The sequence below is a fragment of the Phyllostomus discolor genome, chromosome 3, assembly GCF_004126475.2.
Source record: "Phyllostomus discolor isolate MPI-MPIP mPhyDis1 chromosome 3, mPhyDis1.pri.v3, whole genome shotgun sequence".
NCBI lineage: Eukaryota > Metazoa > Chordata > Mammalia > Chiroptera > Phyllostomidae > Phyllostomus > Phyllostomus discolor.
In genome coordinates this window covers 93169430-93190515 of record NC_040905.2, presented here as the reverse complement: position 1 = coordinate 93190515, position 21086 = coordinate 93169430, and the positions used below count along the sequence as shown (strand labels likewise).

Here is a 21086-nt window from a genome sequence, read left to right as displayed (position 1 = left end):
TGGGTAAGGCCATGTTTGGGGAGGTGGAAGTGAAGTTTCCACAGATGGATGAAAGCAAAGTCCATCCAGCCTTAGAGGACTGAACAGGCCCCAAGGGTCTAAGGGCAGGCTGGAGCCCAGGCTTGCCTCCCCTGGGAGCACTCACCATATTTAGCTGCCTTAGCAGCTGCAGCAGCAGCTGGGATCCCAGCCCCTGGAGAGACAAGACAGCCACAGAGGGTGAGGTCTTTCCCCAGGGGGCCGTCTCAAGGACACCCCACCCCTGCTGGAACAGACACTACCTGCAATGCCTCCAATCCCAGGAATCGCGCCGACCCCTCCAATCCCGGGAATTGCGCCGACCCCTCCAATCCCGGGAATTGCGCCGACCCCTCCAATCCCGGGAATTGCGCCGGCCCCTCCAATACCAGGGAGAACTCCGGCTCCTCCAGCACCTGCTGGAATGGGGACAGAGCAGATATAGCTCTTAGGGCCCCTCCTGAGGCCAGGAAGAAAGGCCACTCAGATGTTGACATTTAAACTAGCATGATCTCCTCTGGGAATGAGGCCCAGGAATCTTTGGCTGAGCCTGCTTGAGAAGGCCCCCACCCCACTGTTCATTGACTCACCCCCAAAGTGTCCGTTTCAACACGCTCATTAAGGGACTTGTATGTTTTCAGACAAATCCCATTCTAATCACTGCCACATACTGAGAAACCACAAGCGGCCGCTCCCCGGGCCAGAGGGGCCCCTGTAGGAATGTTCAAGGCTTCCTCTCCCTGTGTTCCGAAGACTCGGCCAAGTTGTAATCCAAGTGCCTGGCCGCCTGGGTCTGGCAGCCCCTTGCCGCCCCGCTCTCCTGCTCCCACATTCCACCCTTAGGGGCCTGGAGGGAGGGTCCGTGGGGCCTCCCTGGGGCAGGCCTCCAGCCTCGTCCTTCCCCCCACATTCTCATCCCCTCGGCCGGTGGGCAGATGTTTTCTGTCCCACCACAGCTACAGAAGGGCTCCCCTGGCCCTGGGGGTGAAGGCGAGGACATCAGCCCCAGTGATCTGACTCGGAACTGGGACTACCGGGGGCAGGGGGGCAGATGCCCACTCTGCTCACCTCATGGGTACAGGGAAGGCCATGCCGTGTCTGCCAGCCAAGCCATCATGAGCCTGAGGAGCTAGTTAAACATTTTATAGTACACACTAAATTGGTACTAAACTATTAAATTTTTAAAATACTCATATAGGTCCCACTTAAAATAATCTCTCTAACCACTGTAGTACCCATTCCCTCTGCAAGGGCTCCTTCTTCCTGTTTTAACCACGTGACAAACTCCACCTATATCTTAAGGCCTCAGTCAGTCAGTATCATTTTCTCTGAGAAGCCTTCCTGGTTTTCTTTTCCCGGTAGAAACAATATCCCCTCTCCTTGACTCCCACACCAGTGCCTACTGTCTCCAGCAAAGCTCTCACCTGTCCCTGGTCTGTAAAATGGAGGGAGGGAGGAAGGAAGGGATGAAAGGATGGAGGGATGGAGGGTGAATAAAGGGATGGAGAGAGGAATGGGTGGATGGATGGGTGGATGATGGAGAGAGGGATGGGGAAGAGTAAATGAAAGGGTGGAGGGAAGGAGGGAGGAATGGGTGCTGTTGGAAAAGCTGGGGGAATGGGGTAGGTTGGGGAGGAGCTGCCTTGTTTCGTTTGCTGTGAGGCAGGCTCTCAGTGGTGACAGGGATGGAGAGGCTGGGGGCTAGGGGCTAGCGGTGAGGGACTCCAGAAGTACTCACCAAACTTTGCTGCTTTAGCTGCTGCTGCTGCTGCAGCCTGGGGGCCAACCCCTGGGGGAGGAGAAAGACAGAGGCTGAAAACTGTGCCCCTGAATCTCCACAGGCCTCCTGTTCCAGCCCTGAGAGAACCGGTGGGTGTAGGTTGGGGGGCTTTGTAGGCAGCAGAGACTGAGAGAGCCCCACCCAGGATCTTTCCCCAGGAAGACTGGGGTCTGAATGCAGGGTGAGCTGGCCTGATTTCTGGAGAGACCCTGGTCCGCTCCGGAGCTCTGGAGCCTGGGTGATCACGGCCCCTTTGGCTGGCAGTGGGGTGAGGCTTTCCTTACCTGTCCCCGTTGGGTACCCAGCCTTGGCCGCTGCACCAGCAGCTCCTCCAGGCCCATAGCCTGTAAAACAGAGAGGCTCGCTGGGCATCCATGCAGATCTCACCGCAGCTGCCCCCCTGCCATGCCCTGCAGGGCTGGGCTGCCAGAGTCTCTACCCTGTCCCCCGCAAGTCAGGGTTAAGACAAATTCAAATGTGTGTGAGGGATGGCTACTCCCATGGTACAGACTAGGACACCGAGGCTCATAGAGGAAGCTGGTTCTCCCAAGGCCTGGTGATAAGTGTGAGGGCCAGGACTGAGAACTAAGCTGTCTGAGTCCAAGTTCCACATTCCTTCCTTAGGGAATTCCCTTCCCACCCCCTGGCCCCAGCTGGTGCTCTCCTAGCTCAGGGCTGGGGCTGCAGCTTCCTTGCCAGGACCCTGCATCTGGAAAGAGCTGGTCTAACAGGGCCGTACTCACCATAGGGCAGTTTCCCAGTGCTGTAGGGTAGTCCGTAGCCACCTGAGGAGAGAGTAGGGTGGGCTCAGGCTCTGCCACACAGCAGCCCCATGCCTTGCTGGGCTCCCACTGCCTTGGCGGACAGATCTAGTCCCACAGTTGCAGAGGCCTGAGACCCTCCCGAGGGTCATGAGCAACTCACAGAGACTCGAGAGAGAGCAGAGGCCCTGGGTGGGAGAGGGAGATGGGGCACCCTGCCAGGCCGCTAGCGTCTGAATAGCTTCCTTACTCCCCTCCCCAACAAGAAACATCCCATCATGTGAGCTGATGGAGGGGTGTGGATGTCAGAGGCGTCTTTCCAGTGAACAGTGTTTCTTCCCATCAACACAAGTTGGTTTCCTGTCAAGGCTGTGGGTCTCTGTGCTTGTGCGTCTGTGTGTGCAGGTATGCACGTGAGTGAGACCAGCCCCTGCAGGATTCCTGGCTGCCCCAGGTTTTCCTCTGCTGACGATCAAAAGTGAGGTTCAGTACCCAGGTTTCCTGACGCCCCCTGCAAGAGACACTGGTAGCCCAAACAGTGTCCCCTGCAAGTTGCTCTCTCAGCAGTGAGACCCGGTGAGTAGTGCCCCTTGAGTCCTCCTTCTGACTTACCTGGCAGCTTGGGTGCCTTGATGGGGTATCCCAGTGGGACACCAGGCTGCTGGCCCCCAAACGGCCCAACTCCTGTGGGAACAAGAGGAGCAAAATCAGGTCCTAGCAACTTGGGCCAGCAGCTTCTGCTGAGCCCCCAGCCTCACTCTCCACTTTCCGCTCAGACAGCATGAGCTCCCACTACATCCAGAAACCATCCTGCCAGAGGGTGTTCCTGCCTTCCTGTCACCCGTCAGCTGAGCCCTGCCAGTGCGAGGCCATTTCCTACAGAAAGCTGCAGAATCCGCTCCCCTCCGCAGCATTTGGCACAGACCAGCAGGTTTTCTGGGCTCGTGTGGGCTGCTACTTGTGAGGAGCTGGGACTGCGGAAGCAGACCTGTGATGGGTGCCACTTTGTGCTGCAGCCAATCCAAGGCCTGGAGCAGTAGGCATGAGGGAAACTGGACAGGCCTGATGGGATTCTGAATGCTCAGCCCCTCCCAAGGCAAGAGCCCATGCCTGGGTGGCCACCCTGCTAGCCTGCCCACTCACTGGGGATTCTTGCCTTGCCTCACCTGGGATTCCAGCAAAAGCTCCGGCTCCACCTGCAATGACGAGGAGATGTCACTGTAGCCCTTCCACCAGGGGCACAGGGTAGAGGCACCAATGGCTGGCACCAGGCAGCACAGAGAGGTGGGCTGGCCCAAGTAGTGGTCAGTTCTGCCCAGATCTCTTGGCTTATGCTGCCCTCACGTCCACTTGGGGTTTCTGAGAGGTGTTCTGTCCACCTCTGTCAGATGCACCAGGGCTGGGGCACAAGGGGTTCCCACCCACGGGGCACTGAGCCCAGGGCCCAGCTCCACTGCTTCGTGTAGGGTCCTGCGAGTGGGTGCAGATTTCCACCCCAGGTCCCCAGCCCACTGTTCACATACCTGGGGCCTTGGGCTTGACTCCTGCTCCGGTGGGAACCCCAGGGAGCACACCCACACCTGGGAACCGACCTCCTGAAAGGGGAAAGGGAGTGTCTGGCAGTGAGGGTGGGAAGGCAGGCCTCAAAGGCCCACCAGCCTGGTACCCTCACCACCCCTTGGGTCACACAGTTGACCTCCTTCTGCAATGACTGTCAGTGACAGACATGGCTCATGTGAGGCGGGGCCTGTCTAGTGGTGACTTTTCTTCCTTGTCTGACAGAAGAACTGAATTTTAATCCCATTTCCTAGCCATGTGATCTTGTTCCTCAGGTGGCCTTGTCTCTAAGCTGGAATGAATTTCCAGCCCCCTGTCCACCCTTACCAGAGAGGACAGACAGTGAAAGCTGGCTCGAGGTGGGAGCCTGCTCCCTTTTGGGGCCCTTGCTTGGCAGACAGTCACAACCGAACACACACAGCCATTTGCTGTGGCCGGAAACTCTGCATTTGCCAGTGTCTGGCGCTCCCACCTCTCCTGTCTCCCTTGGGACTGGGCCACCCCAGCCAGAGGGACAGAGGGAGAGACATTGTCAGCAAATCTTGCAGAACAGCCTAAGTCTGGGCTTTTGGGGGAATTCAGGAGGTCACATGTCGGGTGGGGTGGCCAGACCCTGGCAGGGAGAGGAGGGTGAGAGGGCAACTCCGAGGGTCTCCTGCAGGGCAGATGCTCTGGGCGGGCTCCCTGGTGACTCATGGCTTTTGGGAATTAGCTGGCTACACCGGGGACTTGGTGTGTCCTCGGGGGCCCACCTCAGGCTGTACTGATGATCTGGGTCTGGGCCTGGGGTCAGGGCTTGGGTGGGACAAGGGGGAGCTGACTGGCTTTCCTGGGGAAAGATGACAGGGGCCCTGTGTCATCTAAGCCTGAACTTTGATGTTTAGGAACCCAAGGCTTCTGGTGGCCTCGACTTGCAGCGGGGTGAGCGGCCCCCAGGAGGCTACCAGAAGATGGTCTCCTTGAAATAGGGTACTTTTCTCCTCTTCAACTTTACCTGCGCCTGGGAGCACTCCACCTGGGAATACACCTGGTAGCCCCACACCTGTGGCCAAAAGAGGGAGGAGCCATGAGCAGAAACCCAGCCTCCAGGAACCCACACTTCCCTGGCCCTTCCTTCGGTGGCTCCAGGGCTCACGAACCAGCCGCCCCAGTTCCGGCAGGGGCAGCCAGGAACACGTGTGGTGGCCTTCATCACGGGAGTTTCAAAGTCATCTGCTGACCCTTCTGTGCATTCATTTATCTTGTCTCCTGGAGCATGTTTACCATGGCCAGCCCAGCCCACCTCTGGGCTAACAGCTTCCAGATGTTCCCTCCTGCTGTGTGGACTCAGGCAGGCTTTTGTTTAACCTGAAGTCACTTTGTCAAGGGCTTGGTACAGAGGAATGAGCACCAGATGGGGAGTCAAGGCACCTCGGGCCACCCTGGCTTTCCTGTGACCACCAAGGGCCCTCTGCACTGACTCTCCATTCTGAGCCTGTGTCCCTGTCTGCCACCTGAATGTTGGCCACAGAGCCTGTCTCTGAGGTCTCTTTCTGTTCCAAGAGCCTGGCAGAAGGGCCCAGAATGTAGGCTGGGGCCCCTCTCCCTGATTCCGAACAAGGCTCCACACTTTGGGCCTGGCTGTCTTCCCTGCCCTGCTGCAGCCAGGCTCCGCCTTTCCCACCCAGGAAAGAATAGGAGCCTCAATGCCTCCCTGGCCCTGTGTCCAGCCCCAGGGACTCCACACTGACCCGGCACTTTCCCAGGCTTTACTCCAGCTCCAACTCCTGCTCCAGGAGCCACTACTCCACCTGGCATGGAAGGGACAGCATCAGAGTGGGTGTCACCAGGTCTTCAGCCTTCACCTGGGCAACCTAGGGCTAGCCAGCATACCTGTAGACACTCCTAAGCCATTTAAGAGACCTCCAACGCCGCCAACACCACCAAGCCCAGCACCTACAGAGCCAGGGGTGGGAGAGGTGAGGAGTCATGCAGGAGGGACATGAGTGCCCGCGGAGAGCCCAGTGTTGATATCTGAGCTTGCTACCACCTCACTTGGAGACTGGCTGCTTCCCTGAGCCCCAGCGGATTGGAGATGAGGATCCCACCTGCCTGCTCCCCAGGAAATATTTTTTGCAAAGTGCAGAGCCCACAGAGATGACAGGGTCTTATAGCATGTCCCAAAGAGTCACACTCACCAGCCTTGGCAGCAGCTTTATAGGCCGCAGCAGCGCCAGCCGCTCCACCAGGCACTAGACCCCCCGGGAAGGTGCCTGCGGGAAAGGCCCCAAGCCCTGCGGAGGGGAGGATGGGGTGAGCTCCTGAGCCCACCCAGCTCTGCCCAGGAAGCACATTTGAGGTGGATCTTCTGCTCTCTGCAGGACTTCCATGCCAAGCAGCAGCCTTTGCTCTCAGGACTGGGTTTGGTGTCAGAGAGCAGTGTGCGCCAGACGGCTGTGCTCAGCCTGACAAAACTGCAGGGATCTTTTGGGGTCAAACTTCCCCAGGCCCTCCTCCAAGAAGCCTTCCTGAAGCCCTGCTGAGTAGAGCCACTCCTCTGGGCTCCCTTGACCTCTGCAGCCGCTTCCATTCAGTTCTTAGCACTGCATCATAATAGCACTCAGGACGCAGCGGAAGTGACTTCCTTGTGTTCGGGCAGCTACTCTGGGCCAGTGATCCCAGCATCACGCCCACGTGCATGCCCAGGACTGGCCTGGCCCACATACTAAGCAGGTGCCCTGGGCTTGTCTCTGGCCCCTAGATGGGCATCTTATTTGGGTGTTAACACTAACCTGCTCCAGGGATACCTCCTGCAAGTCCTCCAACACCTGTAGGGAGAAGGAGACAAAGCCAGGTGAGAAGAGAGACTGGTGGGTGGGCATCATTCCTGGATCCTGGGTACGAAGGATCTTGTGGAGGGCAGGCAGGAACCAAGCAGCACTCTGGTCAGTGCGCAGCCACTCATGACCCTAAGCCGGACTGGAGCCTTTGGTTCTCAGAGGCTGATCCTGATAAAACAGCAGCTGCCATTTAGCAACTAGCTGCTATGTGCTATGTAGATGTAATTGCACTGACTTCCCACCCCACATGCCCCATAATGTACCCAGGCCAGGCCTTGCTTCTCCTACAAGGACTGCCAGCTAATGCGGGACTCAGCAGGGCTTTCTGTGAGGGCAGAAGCTGAGTCGAGTCTGCCGGCACGCCCTCCCTGAGGCCGGGCCCTGTCTTGCTCCCACACCAGCCCCTTCCCCAGACCTCTCTTTTACTTCCTGTCAGGAGTCACTTGGCTCAGCACACTCTTCCTCCTTTCATCTGGAGACCCTTCTGTCCTCCACCATCTGTCTATCTGTCTGTCCAGCATGCCTGCAGTCTAGGAGCCTCCTCTATTTCATACAGATGCTAAAATGTTTATAAAAAGTCAAACGGGTCCCTCTGGCTCTCTCTTCCCACATCTGGGCCCAATCGCTCCCTCTCCCCCTCCAGGACACATTCCATGACTTTGGCCAGGACTGATGGGCAATCAGGTTGGAGTTCACAAGCGAGCCGGGGTTGTTTCCAATTATGTGAGGATCTCTCCTGCAAGCACCAGTCCTGGCTGCCAGGGTGCTGAGCCCAGGGAAGCCCTCGCTGGAAACCGACTGCCAAGCCCCGAGGGTCTACCTGGCTTTCGCTGGGTGTGGTCTCCCTTCCCCCCACTCATTTCCTACTTGTTTGAGTTGGCCCCATCTGAAACTCAGCCAGCCCCTCTGAAAGATGGGTCTCTAACCCTGCCTAGTCTGCCTTCCAGGCATGCAGGGTGTGAGGCAGGCCCGGCCTGGGGCTGGTGGAGTTCACTTCCCAGACTTATAGGCCCTGCCCCTCCCCAGCTCTCTCAGGGGCTTCCTTCCAGCCAGGCCTGTTTCCTGAGCTCCAACAGGGCAGGGGACCTGCCTGTTCGGGCCTTCCTGACCACAGCGGGGCTGGGAAGGGAAGATGGGAACTGAACTAGAAGTGAGAAAGGCTGGGGTAGTGGGGGGTGGGAACAGGCAACCTCTCTGCAGCCGCCTGTCCTTTTCCCACACTCCCTCTAGCAGTCTGGTCCCAACACTGCCTTCCAGCATGACCTGCTCCACTGCTGTTTGCCCTCCTTCCTTTGGACTTACCTGGCCCAAATGGCCCAAGGAGTCCAGCCTCTGGAAATGAGGGGAGGAGGGGTGAGATGCTGACCACAGCTGGGAGCCGAGGGGCCTGGCCAGCCCAACCCTCTCTCCCTCTCTGGAATCAGAGAGCTTTGGACTCAAATCCTGCTGCCGCTACTGACTTTGTGGCATGCAGGAGCAAATCACTTCACCTTTCTGAGGCTGTTCCCCTGCCTATGAGATGGCCCTTGTGTCTCTGACCTTCCTGGGACCCATGAGATCATGAGCAGAAAGCACCTAGTGTGGGGAATACGCCAGGGTGCCCAGTAGGTGTGCCCTGCTCCTTCTGGTCCTCTCACATAGGTGGCTGGCCTCCAGCTAGTGCTGAGGGGTGTGGGTGTCGCTGGATCCCAGCTGCCTGGTCCCCCGCAGAGAGCCCAGGCCGGCCAGCCGCCGAGGCCCAGAGGGAGCAGCTGCCAGGCCACCCACCCACTGCTTGCCGAGGGATTAATTGTTCCAAAGCACGACACACACGGCCTATGCCCCGTTCCGTCTTGCCTGGGCAGGCCCGGACATCCCCGTGGCCCGGATGCGGGGAGCTGCCTGGGGGAGGGAGGGGGACTGTGGCTTTGTCCAGGCCTTTGTAGTCCAGAGCCCTGAGGCTAAAAGATGACCACAGAGAGTCTGTGAGATCCAGCGCTCTCATCAGAAGGAGATGCCCTGACTGTTATTTATGTATGTATTTATTTATTTATCTTGGTCTCCTTCTTCACCCTGAGCTGAAAATTCTTTTGGAAGTCTAAACTAAATCGTTACTAAAAGCTTCACTTTAGCAACCAGCTATCATGGGACTCTGTGCAGTTCTTGCAGTTCTCCCTCCTGTGTTTAATCACAGCATGACATGTGTCACCTGCTGCCAATGGAACCAGCCAATCTCCCCTCTAGCTTTGCAGTCACAGCCTCCACATTTTGGGTCTTCTTGGCTAAGCACAGGCCTACTTCTACACCTCGGCTTACCTAGTCCTTCCCTCCATTCTTTCTACCATCAAAGACCCTGGGAAGGTCCCTCCAAAGAGGCGGAATACAGGTTCTGGCAGGAACGGCAGTGAATCCCAGGGCTCCGGCCTTGCAGAACCTCAGACCCCAGGAAGCCCTGAGCCTTAGCTTCCTGCCCTTCGGCCTCTCTCTAGCCTGGCCCTAGCGCTGGCATTTCAAAACCCAGATGGGCTTGCAGGGAAGGGGAATCTGGGTCTTGCAGATTCATCTGCAATTGGATCATCGCACAGCGGGATTTCATAAGAGCTGTTGGACTTGCAAATTGTCCTAGAGCCTCCTTCAGAGCCGGGAGACACAGAGCACGGTGGGGAGTGCCAAGGCCACACGCGGAGCATCTCACACCAATGGGGTCATCGGTCTGGACAGAGACACCATTTCCTCCACCTGCTCCTTATCTGCCAGTGCTTCCCGGGAGGGACACGCCCTGTCTTTCCTGGGGGTGTTCTTTCGAATTGGTGGTGGACCCTGGTGGCCTATTTGGCAAGGCCAGGACAATCCAGTCACATCTCCTGCCCGGAAAACTCCATGGTCTAGACACAGCCAGAAAGGGCCCAGGATCAAGAGGGGTGCCTGTTTGGGGCCAGGGCCTGGGTCCAACCTGGGTTAAGTTTAGGGCTTGGTCTGGAGTCAGGGTTCAGCGAGGGATCAGGATAAGGGCTCACATTGTCAGCAAGGTCAGGGATATTGAGGATCTTGGCATGGGGTTAGAGAGGGCTTGGTCTGGAGTCAGGGGACCATCCAGGTGGAGTCTGGAGCCTACCACCTGTGTCCGAGCCTCAGAGTGACATGCATAGGCTTGGGGCCACTGGAACCTCAACCCTTACCTTTGTCCTGATCACTAGGCTGTTTCTGAGACCCTGTGCGGAAGGGACAGGGCAGCTCGGCACATTGGCGCTTATAGAATAAATGCTGGACACTCCTCACACAAGCTGCTGCCAGCTTCCTGTCCCCGGAGCCCTTCCGCCCAGCCTGAGACTGCTCATACCTGGGGGACTGGAACTGCCCACCACTTCCCTCCTGCCTTTTGCCTGAAGGCTCCACTGATAGGTCAACAGCTCTGTGTGTCCTCCCCTCCCCTCCCCTCCCCTCCCCTGGCCCTTGGTCTGCTCTCAGTGCCCAAAGACCTCCAGTCTTACCTGGCTTGGGTGGTTTGCCTCCAGGCCCCAGAGCTGCAGAGGAAAGAGATGGTAGTGAATGGCCCACCTGTCTCACAATGTATCCCCCCAGGGTAAAGCAAGGGCATTGTGGGCTCTTACTCTCCAAGTCCTAAAAGGGCCCTCAGGGACAGCCCTCCCTTCGCACAGGGAGCTGCTGGGAGCCCAGTGTCTAGACGCCTGGTGGGAAGCCCAGCTGCAGCCCTGATCTGTGGTGTTTACTCTCTCAGACTCAGTTTCTCAGCCTCTGAAGGGGACAATAATACCCGCTCAGCCAGCGTTTCAGGAATGTCGTGGAGGATCGAAGGAAATGTGAAAAAAGGCAGGGGCCACCAGGGAAGAAGCCTGGTGGGGGGGTGCTCAAAAGGCTGGTGGGTTTCAGTGCTCAGACAAGTCTCTCTCCATCAGACACTCAGCCGATGAAACAAGGGGGCCCTTGATGCCGGGGCCTTTTGGGGTTCTGAGGTTCGAGGACCTGTGTGAGCCAGGGTGACACCAAGTGCCCCTCAGTGTGGAGCCACATCTGGCTTCTGAGCTCACCTCCTCCTCCCAGGCCTCTGAGGCCAGTCCCTGTGGGATACACACACACACACACACACACTATACACACACACAGACACACACACACACACACACACACAGAAGAGAAACAACAGTGCCCCTGCCAGAAAGCCACCCATCAACCCACGGTCAGATCCATCGCTGCCTAGCTGCACGACCTCGGGCAAGCCTGGACTTTGCGAGCCTCTGTTTCCTCATCTGTCTCATTGGGCCAATCGTCCGGTGCCAGTGTGTGTGCCTGAGAGTGTGCTGGGAGCTGCCCTCCCTTCCGTGTCAGCTCTGGATTGAAAATATTACCTTGACTTTTTAATCTGTATTAAATAAAGCCTTATGCTTCATCCCCCTGAATTCAAGGAAATATGGCCCTCTGATGGCGCTGCTCCAACATTCTGCCCGTTTTCTTCTGGGGAGGGTGGGGGTTCCCAGTCTCCATCTGCACATGGCTGTTGCTTTTATATTGTGTTTACTTGGAAAGCACGTCACCACATTGCACAACAGATAACCTACTCATACTTCTTAGTAACGGGGTAATGTTTCAGAGTTTTTCTGCATCACGTCCTCCAGTCAGGTGGGTCCTCATTTCACGTTTCACAAATGCCACTCCCGTGAACCTTGCTGCAGGTCCTTCCTCTTCTCGCCTTGTCAATGATTCCCTTTCAATGGATTTCCAAGAGTGAGGTCAATGGTCTGAGGACCGTGAATGGCAGGAATGCGAGAAGACACCCACTTCCCTGTAGCCTCAAAAGCACTGTCTCATCTTTCATAAGATTTATGCTCTTAACAGGTGTGACACAGTGCCATGTAAACTGCCTACTTTCTAGGTAGGAGTGACCTGTGGGTCCTCTGTGGTGGGCATGACAACATTCTCCCCTTCAGTAGTGTCAAAACGTGCGCCTCTCAGGAAGGGACTCACAGTCTGCCTCACCGGGGTATGTGGAAGTTCTTTATACATTACCTGGGTAGTAGGCTCCTCCAGGAACCACTCCGGGAATGGCTCCAGGAATTCCTCCGGGAAGGCCTCCAGGAACTACTCCGGGAATGGCTCCAGGAACTCCAGGAATGCCTCCAGGAACTACTCCAGGGATGGCTCCAGGGATGGCTCCAGGGATGGCTCCAGGGATGGCTCCAGGAACAGCCCCCGGGACCCCTGAAAGGAAGTAGGTAGAGTTCCGTGTTAGCCAGAACTAATAAAAACATGGTAACAATAATGATGATGACTATGATAATAATATTGCATGTCCACAAAGCAATTTTTGTTTTCAAAGCATTTTTTTATTCATGCTCTGTAAAGTGACCCTGTGAGGTGAGAAGAGCTGGGATTACTATCTTCATCTCAACAGATGTGAAATCAGGCTCAGAGAAGTTAAGGGACATGTGTGGGGCCACACAGCTGGGAAGAGATGGAGCCTAGATTCAAACCCAGAGAATTCTCTCCCTGGAGAGGCCCTGGAGTGAGGCTGGGTTTGAGCGCCTTTCACTGGGCAGCCAACTCTCTCCAGCCCTGAGCAGCATGGGCAGGGGCCAGGGCTGTGGGAGAGCAGGCCGGGCTGTAAGTGAGCGGTAAGGAAATGCTGCCACTGCCAGTAAAAATGCAGCCATTCCCACACTGATAGGACGGCGTGAGGTCAGCGTCCTCAGCCACTGGGCAACAGTGGATGGGTGGGGTTCTGGCTGCCTGACATAAGGCTGTCTTAGGAGGCGCCGGGCCCCAGAGGGGGACACCATGAATGAGCAAAGTGAATAGTTTCCTAAGGAAAAGCTAATTCACTGGCCAGGCCAGGGACTGTCTGCGCAGCCAAGATCACGAGTTCAGTCCCCACAGAGCAGTGAAGCTCTCGCTGGGGAATGCTGTGAGGCCAGGCCCCAGCCTCTGGCCTGGTTGTGGCAACAGATGACCCTGCTGCAGACGAGGCCCTAACTCCACCGCCTCAGAGTGGCCCCGACCTTGACAAGCCACCTTGCCGATGCCCCAGCCCAAGCCCCAGCACCACCCTGCTGAAAAGGGCACGGGCCCGGCTGGGGGACAGTGTAGGTCAGCTCTGTGGTGTATCCAGAAGCCTCAGGGACAGACATCTGGCCTCTGTGCCCTGGCGATGCTACACAGCTGGTCTGTTGGCCCCAGGGCCCTGTCAGCCCCAGACACAGGCCAGCAGAACAGGGGATGCCAAGCTGTCACAGCCACCCCGTGCCAATGTCCTGGCGCCACCACCCGCCCCCAGGGCCTGCGGTCCCCCAGGAACTGCACTCCAGGCCCAGAGTGTGCAAGAAATCTGGTCAAAGCCTCAGGGCTCGACGTGGTGGCCCCAGGAGGGCGGGCCCGCTGGGAGTGAGTGCTGCAGCCCTGTCATCCGCTGCCAAGCACACACATGGCCCGCATCGAGCCTTTGATGCCTTCGCCTTCCCTGGCTCTGGCCTCCAGCTCCCAGCACTGTCTCTTCTGTCCTTTCCCGGGTGCGCTCCGGGCCTTTCTCTGCCTCGGCCTTGCCCCCTCCTCTCCAGGTCCGGTGCCAATTGCGGGAGCAGTGTTGGGGGGTGGAGCAAGAGGCTCGGGACAGACCCATCCGCCTCTACTCCTGGCTGTGCCACTTCCTACCATCAGTGTGACCTTGGGCCAGTCACTTAACCCCTTTGAGCCTCAGTTTCCTTTTCAGCAATGTGGGGCCAACAGCCACTGCCATGCAAAGTTGCTGCGAGTTGTCAAATGGTCCAGTTAAGGGAGACCTGTCCTACCCTGGACCTGGCAGACAGTTAATTTCTCAAAAAAAAAAAAAGTCCTTTTATCCAAAGATGTCTTTGTATCCACGTCCTGGCACAGCACACAGCCTGGGGCGGGGTGTCCAGTGGGTGCTCAATAGACAATGGGCGCACCAGGTGGAGGGGAAGCAAAGACGCTGCCTGCGGGTCTGGGGCCGACCTGTTCTATCCCCAAGCAGCCTAGGGGTCTCCCCGCTTAGCCTGGTCTAGCACTCGGGCCTGGCCGAACCCCCACTTCCTCTTTTGGGGTTCCACTGTCCCACACCTGCTTATGACCCAGCCCCTCCCAGGCCTGGCAGCTCCTCCTCTGCTTCCTTTCTCCGCAGCGCCTACCCATCTCCTCTCCCCCCTCCCCACCCCCACAATTCAAATCCCAACGGCATGTGCCAAACTCCATGCCTGAACCATGACAGCCTAAGGAACCACGGGTTTTGATCCCCATCTGGCACTGAGGAAGTAGAGAAGACTTAGTGGGTGTGAAGGGTCCCTGCCCGGCCTCCTCTCTTCAGAAGCAGGGGAGGCGAGGAGATGATGCGCAGTGGCCGGTCGAGGGCCTACGAAAAGGCAGCGGTCACTTCTCACGCTGCAGCAGCTCGTCTTCACTCCTTGGCCTGAGCAGGTCCTCCTGCCAGGAATGCCTTCTCCTCTCTCCAAGTCCTACCCTTCCATCAGGACTGAGCTCAGATTCTCCCTCCTGCCTTTTCCGAGCCTGTGATTCTCACTGTTTAGCTGGCCCGGAACGGTTGGCCTGCTGCACGCTTGTCTTGTTTTATGTGGGTTTGGCTTATTTCACCGGCTAGTCCAGGGTGAACTTGTCTCTTGCGTCTTGGAATCATGATCCTAGACTCTCAGAGATCATAACAGTCTTCTGGCCTGGGCTGAAACCTCTTTCTGCAAACATCCCCTGGTGTTCCTGCTTGCACGCCTCCAGTGATGGGAAAATCACCACTTCCTGATGCTGTCTGCTCTGCTTGCGGAGAGGCCTTCCTCCTGTCAGGAGAGACTCTGCCCCTCTGTCTTTCTAGTTCTGCCTCCTGGAGCCTCATAGACTGAGTCTCACCTGTCATTCAATAAGAGCCCTTCAAACATTGACCTTTCTTTAAAGGTCTAACTCAGACGTCACTTCTGCTTCCTTGTGAAGCCTTCCTGGGGTTTCTGGAACGCCTCCGGGCACCCCTGCACCAGTCCTGTCTGCTTCCTCCATCACTGCACTCTGTTCCCCACTAGACGCAACAGGGCAAAAGGGAAATGAAAGCTTGTAAATGTGCACTAATTACAAAGGTCGACCAGTCCAAGTTAGCAAATGCTAAATAAGAAGATACATCATTTTAAGAATCCACATTCCCACAGTTCTCTTATTTGATACAGTTTTGACAGATGTTGCATCGCTGGAGCCTCCCACCAGCCCTAGGAGATAGTAGGGCAGCGATGTTTCTCCCCATTTTCCAGCCAGGGATACCAAGAGCCAGTGAAATTAAGTGCCTGGCCTGGGACTCATAGCTGAACCCAGTCACACGCAGGGCCTTCTGCCTGGGGCCTGGGCTCCAAGTTCAAAGATCTGGGAGAAGGCTGTTTGGGAGCAAGCAGTGGGCAAGCGGTCCTTTGGTAGGGGTTTTTGCCAAGCCCGAGTCCAAAGGGCCCGCCTGGGGAGCAGATAAGACCACACGAAGCTGTTTGCTGCTTGTTTGGAGAAAGGCTGCCAAGGGCTTTTCAAAAACAATTTGTCCTCCCAGTGACGGACTCTAGTCCCTGTTGCCCGCAAGGCACGTCTGCCCTCCTGCGTTGACCTCATGGACACAGAGAGCAGATCAACCCCTAAGCCAGAGGTCCTCAGCTCTGGAGGCTCATTGGTCATTGGTGTCCCTTGGGCAGCTCTGTCAGGGTCCCACCTCATCTTCCAAATCATCCTCAGTTCAAGAATACATTAAAAAAACCCTGATAATATTTCTGGGGGACGGGAGATGCCTAATTTAGTTTCTCTCTCTCTCTGTCTCCCTCCCTCCCTCCCTTCCTCCCTCCCTCCCTCAATGGTATGGGAGTCTGGGACACACGGTCCTCAAAGCTACTTTTGACTCATTCGAACTGGGTCTAGACAACCTTTTCCATTACACAGTCATCCCGGGGAGCCCCTTTCTTGCCTCCACTGGTAATGTGGCTCTTTGGAGCTGGGGAGCCTATGAGGGTGACACCCTCTTGGGGTAGGGGGCCGCCGGGCTCCCCAGGACAGCCAGTCATGTAGCTCTGTGTGTGCATGTGTGCCTCAGCCCCGCCCACTCCTTGACCTCTCTAGACTTTGGTAGGCTCTGGGCACAAACCCCTAAGGACCTCATCAGTCATTCACCTCTTATTTAGACCCAGGATTCATTCTGCCACCTGCGACAGAGCTGTGATTTACGTTTGCAAGGGAAGACCAAGGCCAGTGGAGCATTTCCCAGTGTCACTGAGGGGACAAGGAGAGGCTGCCTTCTGTCCCGTCCCAGAAGACTCAGCCCTAGGCCTGAACCTCCCCCGATGTTGCCCAGCACCTGGCTCCCACCCCCTCATCTTCTGGCCCAGGGCAGAGAGCTGGCTGGTACTGAAGCTCCTGGGGCTGCTGTAGCCAGTCTGTGCCTCAGTTTCCCCATTGTGACGTGAAGCTGGTAATTCTTCACTGTCAGGGCTCTTGTGGGGCTTAACTGCCATGCTCCAGGTGGGGGCTCTGAGCAGGCAGGCAGGTGTTCCGGGCCACGCCTTGGAGGGGGAGGTTCAGGCAGGTCCAGAGCTGCTGCACTCAGACAGTGGGGTGCTGGTCCTCTGGGCTGTCTCGCTTCCCACCCCCAGGCCCCATCTGATGGCGCACACACCCCGTAGTGCCGGTCAGGCTGGGAGCTGATGACCTCTGTGCAGGAAGCCCCTATTCCCAGCAGCCCGGTCCAGACAGGCAATCTCACGGAAACAGCTGCTGCTCCTGCCCGGCCCCCCGCTGCTGCCCTCCTGCCCGGCCCTGCTCCCCTGCCTCATGTGCCTCTTGTGGTGGTCCCCACTGAGGTTGCATTCTCATGGCAAGGAGGACTGTCACAGGCACCAGACCCCACCCCGGGCCCCCCCCCTGCACATGGCTCCTGGGCCTTCACCCCCATCTGCCCATGGCCAGGAACACCTAGAGGGGTCCCTGGTGTGGCCCTCCCAGGGGTCCCCAAAGTGTGTAGCCTCCCCATGGGGAGACCCTTGGGACCTGGGGCAGGACACACTCTAGATGGTCCAGGACTGCCCCAAGGTCCACTCCAGCCTCTGTCATCAGCCACACTGCCTCTTCCAGGAGGTAGACACCTTACCCAGCTTCCCCGTCCTCACTTGTATTCCACACGACAACTGCTACACACGCACTTGCACGTGCACCATCATGTGCAGAGACCACCCACACCTAAGGACACACCTGGACACCAGATCTCCCCTGTGTACACGTCTGTCAGGTGGCAGACTTTTGTGAATGTCAACTTTACATACCCTACAACCTCCTCCCCCAAACACACCAGTACACACACGTGTACACACATATACATATACCTGTCCAGGAATGAGCCTTATCCCAGAAACCTCCTCCACTATTTATCCCAGAAACCTCCTCCACTATTTGGTGATGTCTTTGGGCATATACAGCCATGCACACCTGTGCAATAGCATGCAACACACTCATTTCTGTTTGCGTGTTTATGCATGTGTGCACACACTTCACACACTCAGAAGTCCCAGCCCTTTTCACCAGGGACAGACCACAGAAGCAGCTTTCCAACCGGCAACCCCATAATCAACTAACTCTGACCTTCCTCAGAGGGGTTCCTGACTTCCCAGGGGACAAGGAACCTGCTGAAGTCACAGAGCTCACTTTGGCTGGCCGCTAGCTCAGGTCTCCTGCCTGCAGAGCACACGTGCTCACTGGGTTGGGTCCACAGGTACTCAAACTGCCGGCGCCTTGTCCATCCAACACCCCCGCCGGGAGAGTGCCCTGACAGCGCAGAGACAGAGCAGGAGCCCCTCAGTCCCCTCAGGGCAGCAGAACCCGGTCCCTGTTGGGACCATCCCACATCATGGGGTATCTATGTGACAGGTTCCACCTCAGAATGGGCTAGGTCTGGGGAGGGGAGGCTATAAGGATCTAGTGACTGCCAGGCTCCTGCCTGGGAACCCCTGGAGGATGCCGGGGGCGAAGGGCACCCTCTCATCCATTAGCCCAGACACCTGGCCGGGAGGATGGAGGATCTGCGGGCAGCTCCGGGAACAGGGTGAGGCCTACCTCCAGGCTGCGAGGGGTGGATGATGGACAGCAGGAGCAGGAGGACTCCGGGCCGCAGGGCTGCAGCTGTCGGACCCGCCATCTCAGGGAGAAATGCCCCAGCCTGCTCTCCGCGCCTCGTTTTATCCCCAAAGCGTAATTGCTGCCTCCTCGGCTGCGAGGGAAGAAGGGAGGGAGAGAGGGCGGGCAGGAGGGCCTGAGAAGGGGGAGGCTGGGGGGAGGGGGCCGTGGGGAGGGGGGCAATTACGAAAGGCCGGCTCACAAGCCTCCTAGGCTGGGTCTGAGTGGACTGGACTGTGGGCTCTTTTCCTTAAAACACACACTCGCTCACGCGTGCGCGTCCACACACACACACACACACACACACACACACACACACAGTTTCCCCTCATCTCTCTCTCTCTCGCTTTCCCTCTGTGGCTGTTCTCTCACTGCTGGCCCTGTTCCCGCCAGAAAGTGTGAGGGGGGCCTCTGCCAGGACAGCCCTCGGGAGAGGAAGCAGGAGGGAGGGCCCTGCAGCCCGGCCAAAAATCCAGCCCCAGCCAAGGCCCAAGTGGCCAGGCCCCCGCCCCTCCGGCTGGGCCCCGGGCCCAGTGTGGGGACACAGGCCAGCTGTCCCGCGCCTCTGCCCCCACCCTGGCCCTCCAGACTTCCCCAACACCCCCAGGCCTGGCCCGAGACAGGCCCTGCTCAAAGCTAGGGGAGTGGGGTGTTGGGCAGGTCTGGGGGCTCCGGCCCAGGGCCAGTGCCTATGGAGGTTGAGGTTGCTACAGGCAGAATGGCCTGGAAGGTAAAATTACATTGCTGTTATCCCCTGAGGCATCTGAGAGCTGGAAGGGGGACCCTGACACAATACCTGGTCCCATTCTGCAGGAGCTAAGGTCATAGCCTGCCACCTGAAGCCTGGGTGGGTGGGGGCTTCTGTCAGGTCTGTGGTCCCTGGCTGCAGAGGGGGAGGGGCTGCACAGGGGAATGGCCTGGGAGTTGAGACCATGTTGATGTTGTTTCCTGGGGCATCTGGGGGACATGTGGGAGACCCTGACACACCACAGGGTTCCCCTTACATGGATCAAAGTCACAGTTCCACATGCTGGTCTGTGCAGGCCACAGTGTCTGGCAAAGATCAGGCTGAACCCCCAAGGTGCCCATGGGAGAACAGGGGCTTGGGGAGCCCACCAAGACTGATAGGTGACCCGGTCTCCCTTTACCACTAGGCCCCCATCTGTCCCAACACTGAGCACTGCTAGCACCCGGACCGACACAGGAACTCCTAGACTGCTGGTTCTTTCCCAGCCCCTGACTGCTCAGGGCTGACATTCCTCGGGTGGCCAGAAGGGGGCGGCCCTGTGCTGAAACAGCTGGGACCAGCATTTCCAGAAGGACCGGGGTTATACTCGTCTAACCAGGCAGGATGAGGACCCTGGGGATTTGGGGGTTGGGGGGAGGGAAGCAATTTGGGGCCCACAGGGTAGGAGGGGGAAAGTGGTACTTGCCCTCATCACAGCCTGGGAGGGGGAAAGTTGAAGCCACAAGATCTGAGAGCTTCTCCCCTCCTTCCTCACCCAGGAGGAGAATGAGGGGAGGACACAGCCACAGCATCAAGGGAAGGAATTAAATGACCCCCTCCTCTGGCCAGGAGCATCGTGGCCATCTGGAGGGCCACCAAGGGCGGCCAAGATGCCAATGGGCTCGGGGACCCAGGACTGGGCCTCGGTTCTGGCTCTAGCACTTTCTAGTGGGATCACCTCTTTGTAGAGCTTCAGTTTCCTCATCTGTCAAATGGTGATTACTATCCCTCCCTTGGAGGGTTATTGCAAACATAAATAACACGTGATTGTACGTTTCTGTACTGCGCCTGCTCGATCCAAAATGCTCTGTACTCACTGGGTGCTGGTATGGGCTGTGATGCCGCAGTCACTACCACGAGCTCTGCAAGCACCACTCCTGTTTGTACAGTAGCTTTGGGGCCGGGCTCCCTCCCAGGCCACCTTGTCACCCTGGGCCACCCCTTCCCCTTCCTGCTCTCAGGTGGTGGGCGCTCCAGGGGTCTGGAAGGGGTGGGCATGCCAGAGGAATTGCCTTATAGCTGTTTGCACAGAAAGTGTGAGGCCCTTACATCCCGGGGTGTTTTGGGGGTAGCTGATGGAGATTGAGAGCCGGAGCTAGCCCTTGTTGGGGAGGTAGAGGCTGCTCCGGGTCAGGGTCTGGGGCTCAGTGCCTGGATGTGCCTGCTGGTGGGGAGGGGAGACCCAGGGGCACATCTGTATGCCTGCCTCCTCCCAGGAAGCGGGGAGGATGGGGTGCTGGGGAGGAGCTGGGCCCCACTCGTCTCAGGGCAATGACGTGGGCAGGAACCGGCTTTCAGACTTGCAAACCGCAGTCTGCTCAGTCTTTATTAATTCCAGGACCGGGACAGAGGCTGTAGCCAGCTGGAGAGGGCTTGCTGTGGGGGGATTCGGGAGAGGTGTGGAGGGGCGCTTGCAGGGATAGACTTGAGGCTGACAGGCCAGGCCTCTTTCTGCAAAACCAGGGCCCTGCATCTTGCCCCTTACCTGTGTCCCTCCCTCTTCTTAGCATTCCGTGCTCATCGCAGGAGCTCCATTAACTCGCATCCAACAAGGCTCTGTGCCCCTCCAAAGGGGGCCCAGGTTCAGCCTCCAGCCCAGTGAACTGATTATCCAGGGCAATTTAGTCCAATGCATTCAACACATAATGTAAGGACTAGGGGTTAGAGTTGTCAACCAACTTTCATTTGTTCACTCACTCATACATTTAGGAAATCCAACAGTCCTCAGCTGTTCTGTGCCACCTCCCTGCATAGCTGTACACAAGGTATCAATGTAGAACTTTCCACAGAGGGCTCATCGAATGCTGTGTGAGCCTGGCTTCACCATTATCATTGACAAGCCTCACCTGCTGGGCATCCCGGTGAGTCCCTGACAGGCCATCTCTGTCCTCAGCCCCTCCAGGTGCACCCGTCTGGGGAGAACAGAGCCTCCAGCTTCCACTCAACTCTGAACATGTCATTGCTTTGCTCAGAAACTCCCTCCCTGCAGATCTGTGCTCTCGGCATCC

General features: G+C 57.5%; 1 protein-coding gene across 17 annotated transcripts in view; it reads right to left on the bottom strand.

The window, feature by feature from the left end:
* ELN (elastin) overlaps window positions 1–18354 on the bottom strand; it is a 31625-nt gene extending 13271 nt beyond the window's left edge. For 4 of the 17 annotated variants that reach the window (XM_036020829.1, XM_036020830.1, XM_036020831.1 and 1 more), the window contains exons 1-17: window positions 18012–18354; window positions 11940–12131; window positions 10406–10438; window positions 8238–8267; window positions 6888–6923; window positions 6294–6389; window positions 5989–6051; window positions 5847–5906; window positions 5111–5158; window positions 4083–4154; window positions 3726–3755; window positions 3172–3243; window positions 2542–2583; window positions 2083–2142; window positions 1757–1807; window positions 282–437; window positions 146–193 (exon numbers count right to left, since the gene is read on the bottom strand). In XM_036020829.1, coding sequence (XP_035876722.1) covers window positions 146–193; window positions 282–437; window positions 1757–1807; window positions 2083–2142; window positions 2542–2583; window positions 3172–3243; window positions 3726–3755; window positions 4083–4154; window positions 5111–5158; window positions 5847–5906; window positions 5989–6051; window positions 6294–6389; window positions 6888–6923; window positions 8238–8267; window positions 10406–10438; window positions 11940–12131; window positions 18012–18093 — 1171 coding nt within the window. In that variant the 5' untranslated portion in view covers window positions 18094–18354. The remainder of the gene's footprint in view (window positions 1–145; window positions 194–281; window positions 438–1756; window positions 1808–2082; window positions 2143–2541; window positions 2584–3171; window positions 3244–3725; window positions 3756–4082; window positions 4155–5110; window positions 5159–5846; window positions 5907–5988; window positions 6052–6293; window positions 6390–6887; window positions 6924–8237; window positions 8268–10405; window positions 10439–11939; window positions 12132–18011) is intronic. The other 13 variants (XM_036020819.1, XM_036020821.1, XM_036020825.1 and 10 more) reach the window with 7 other exon arrangements.
* Window positions 18355–21086: the final 2732 nt, after the last annotated feature.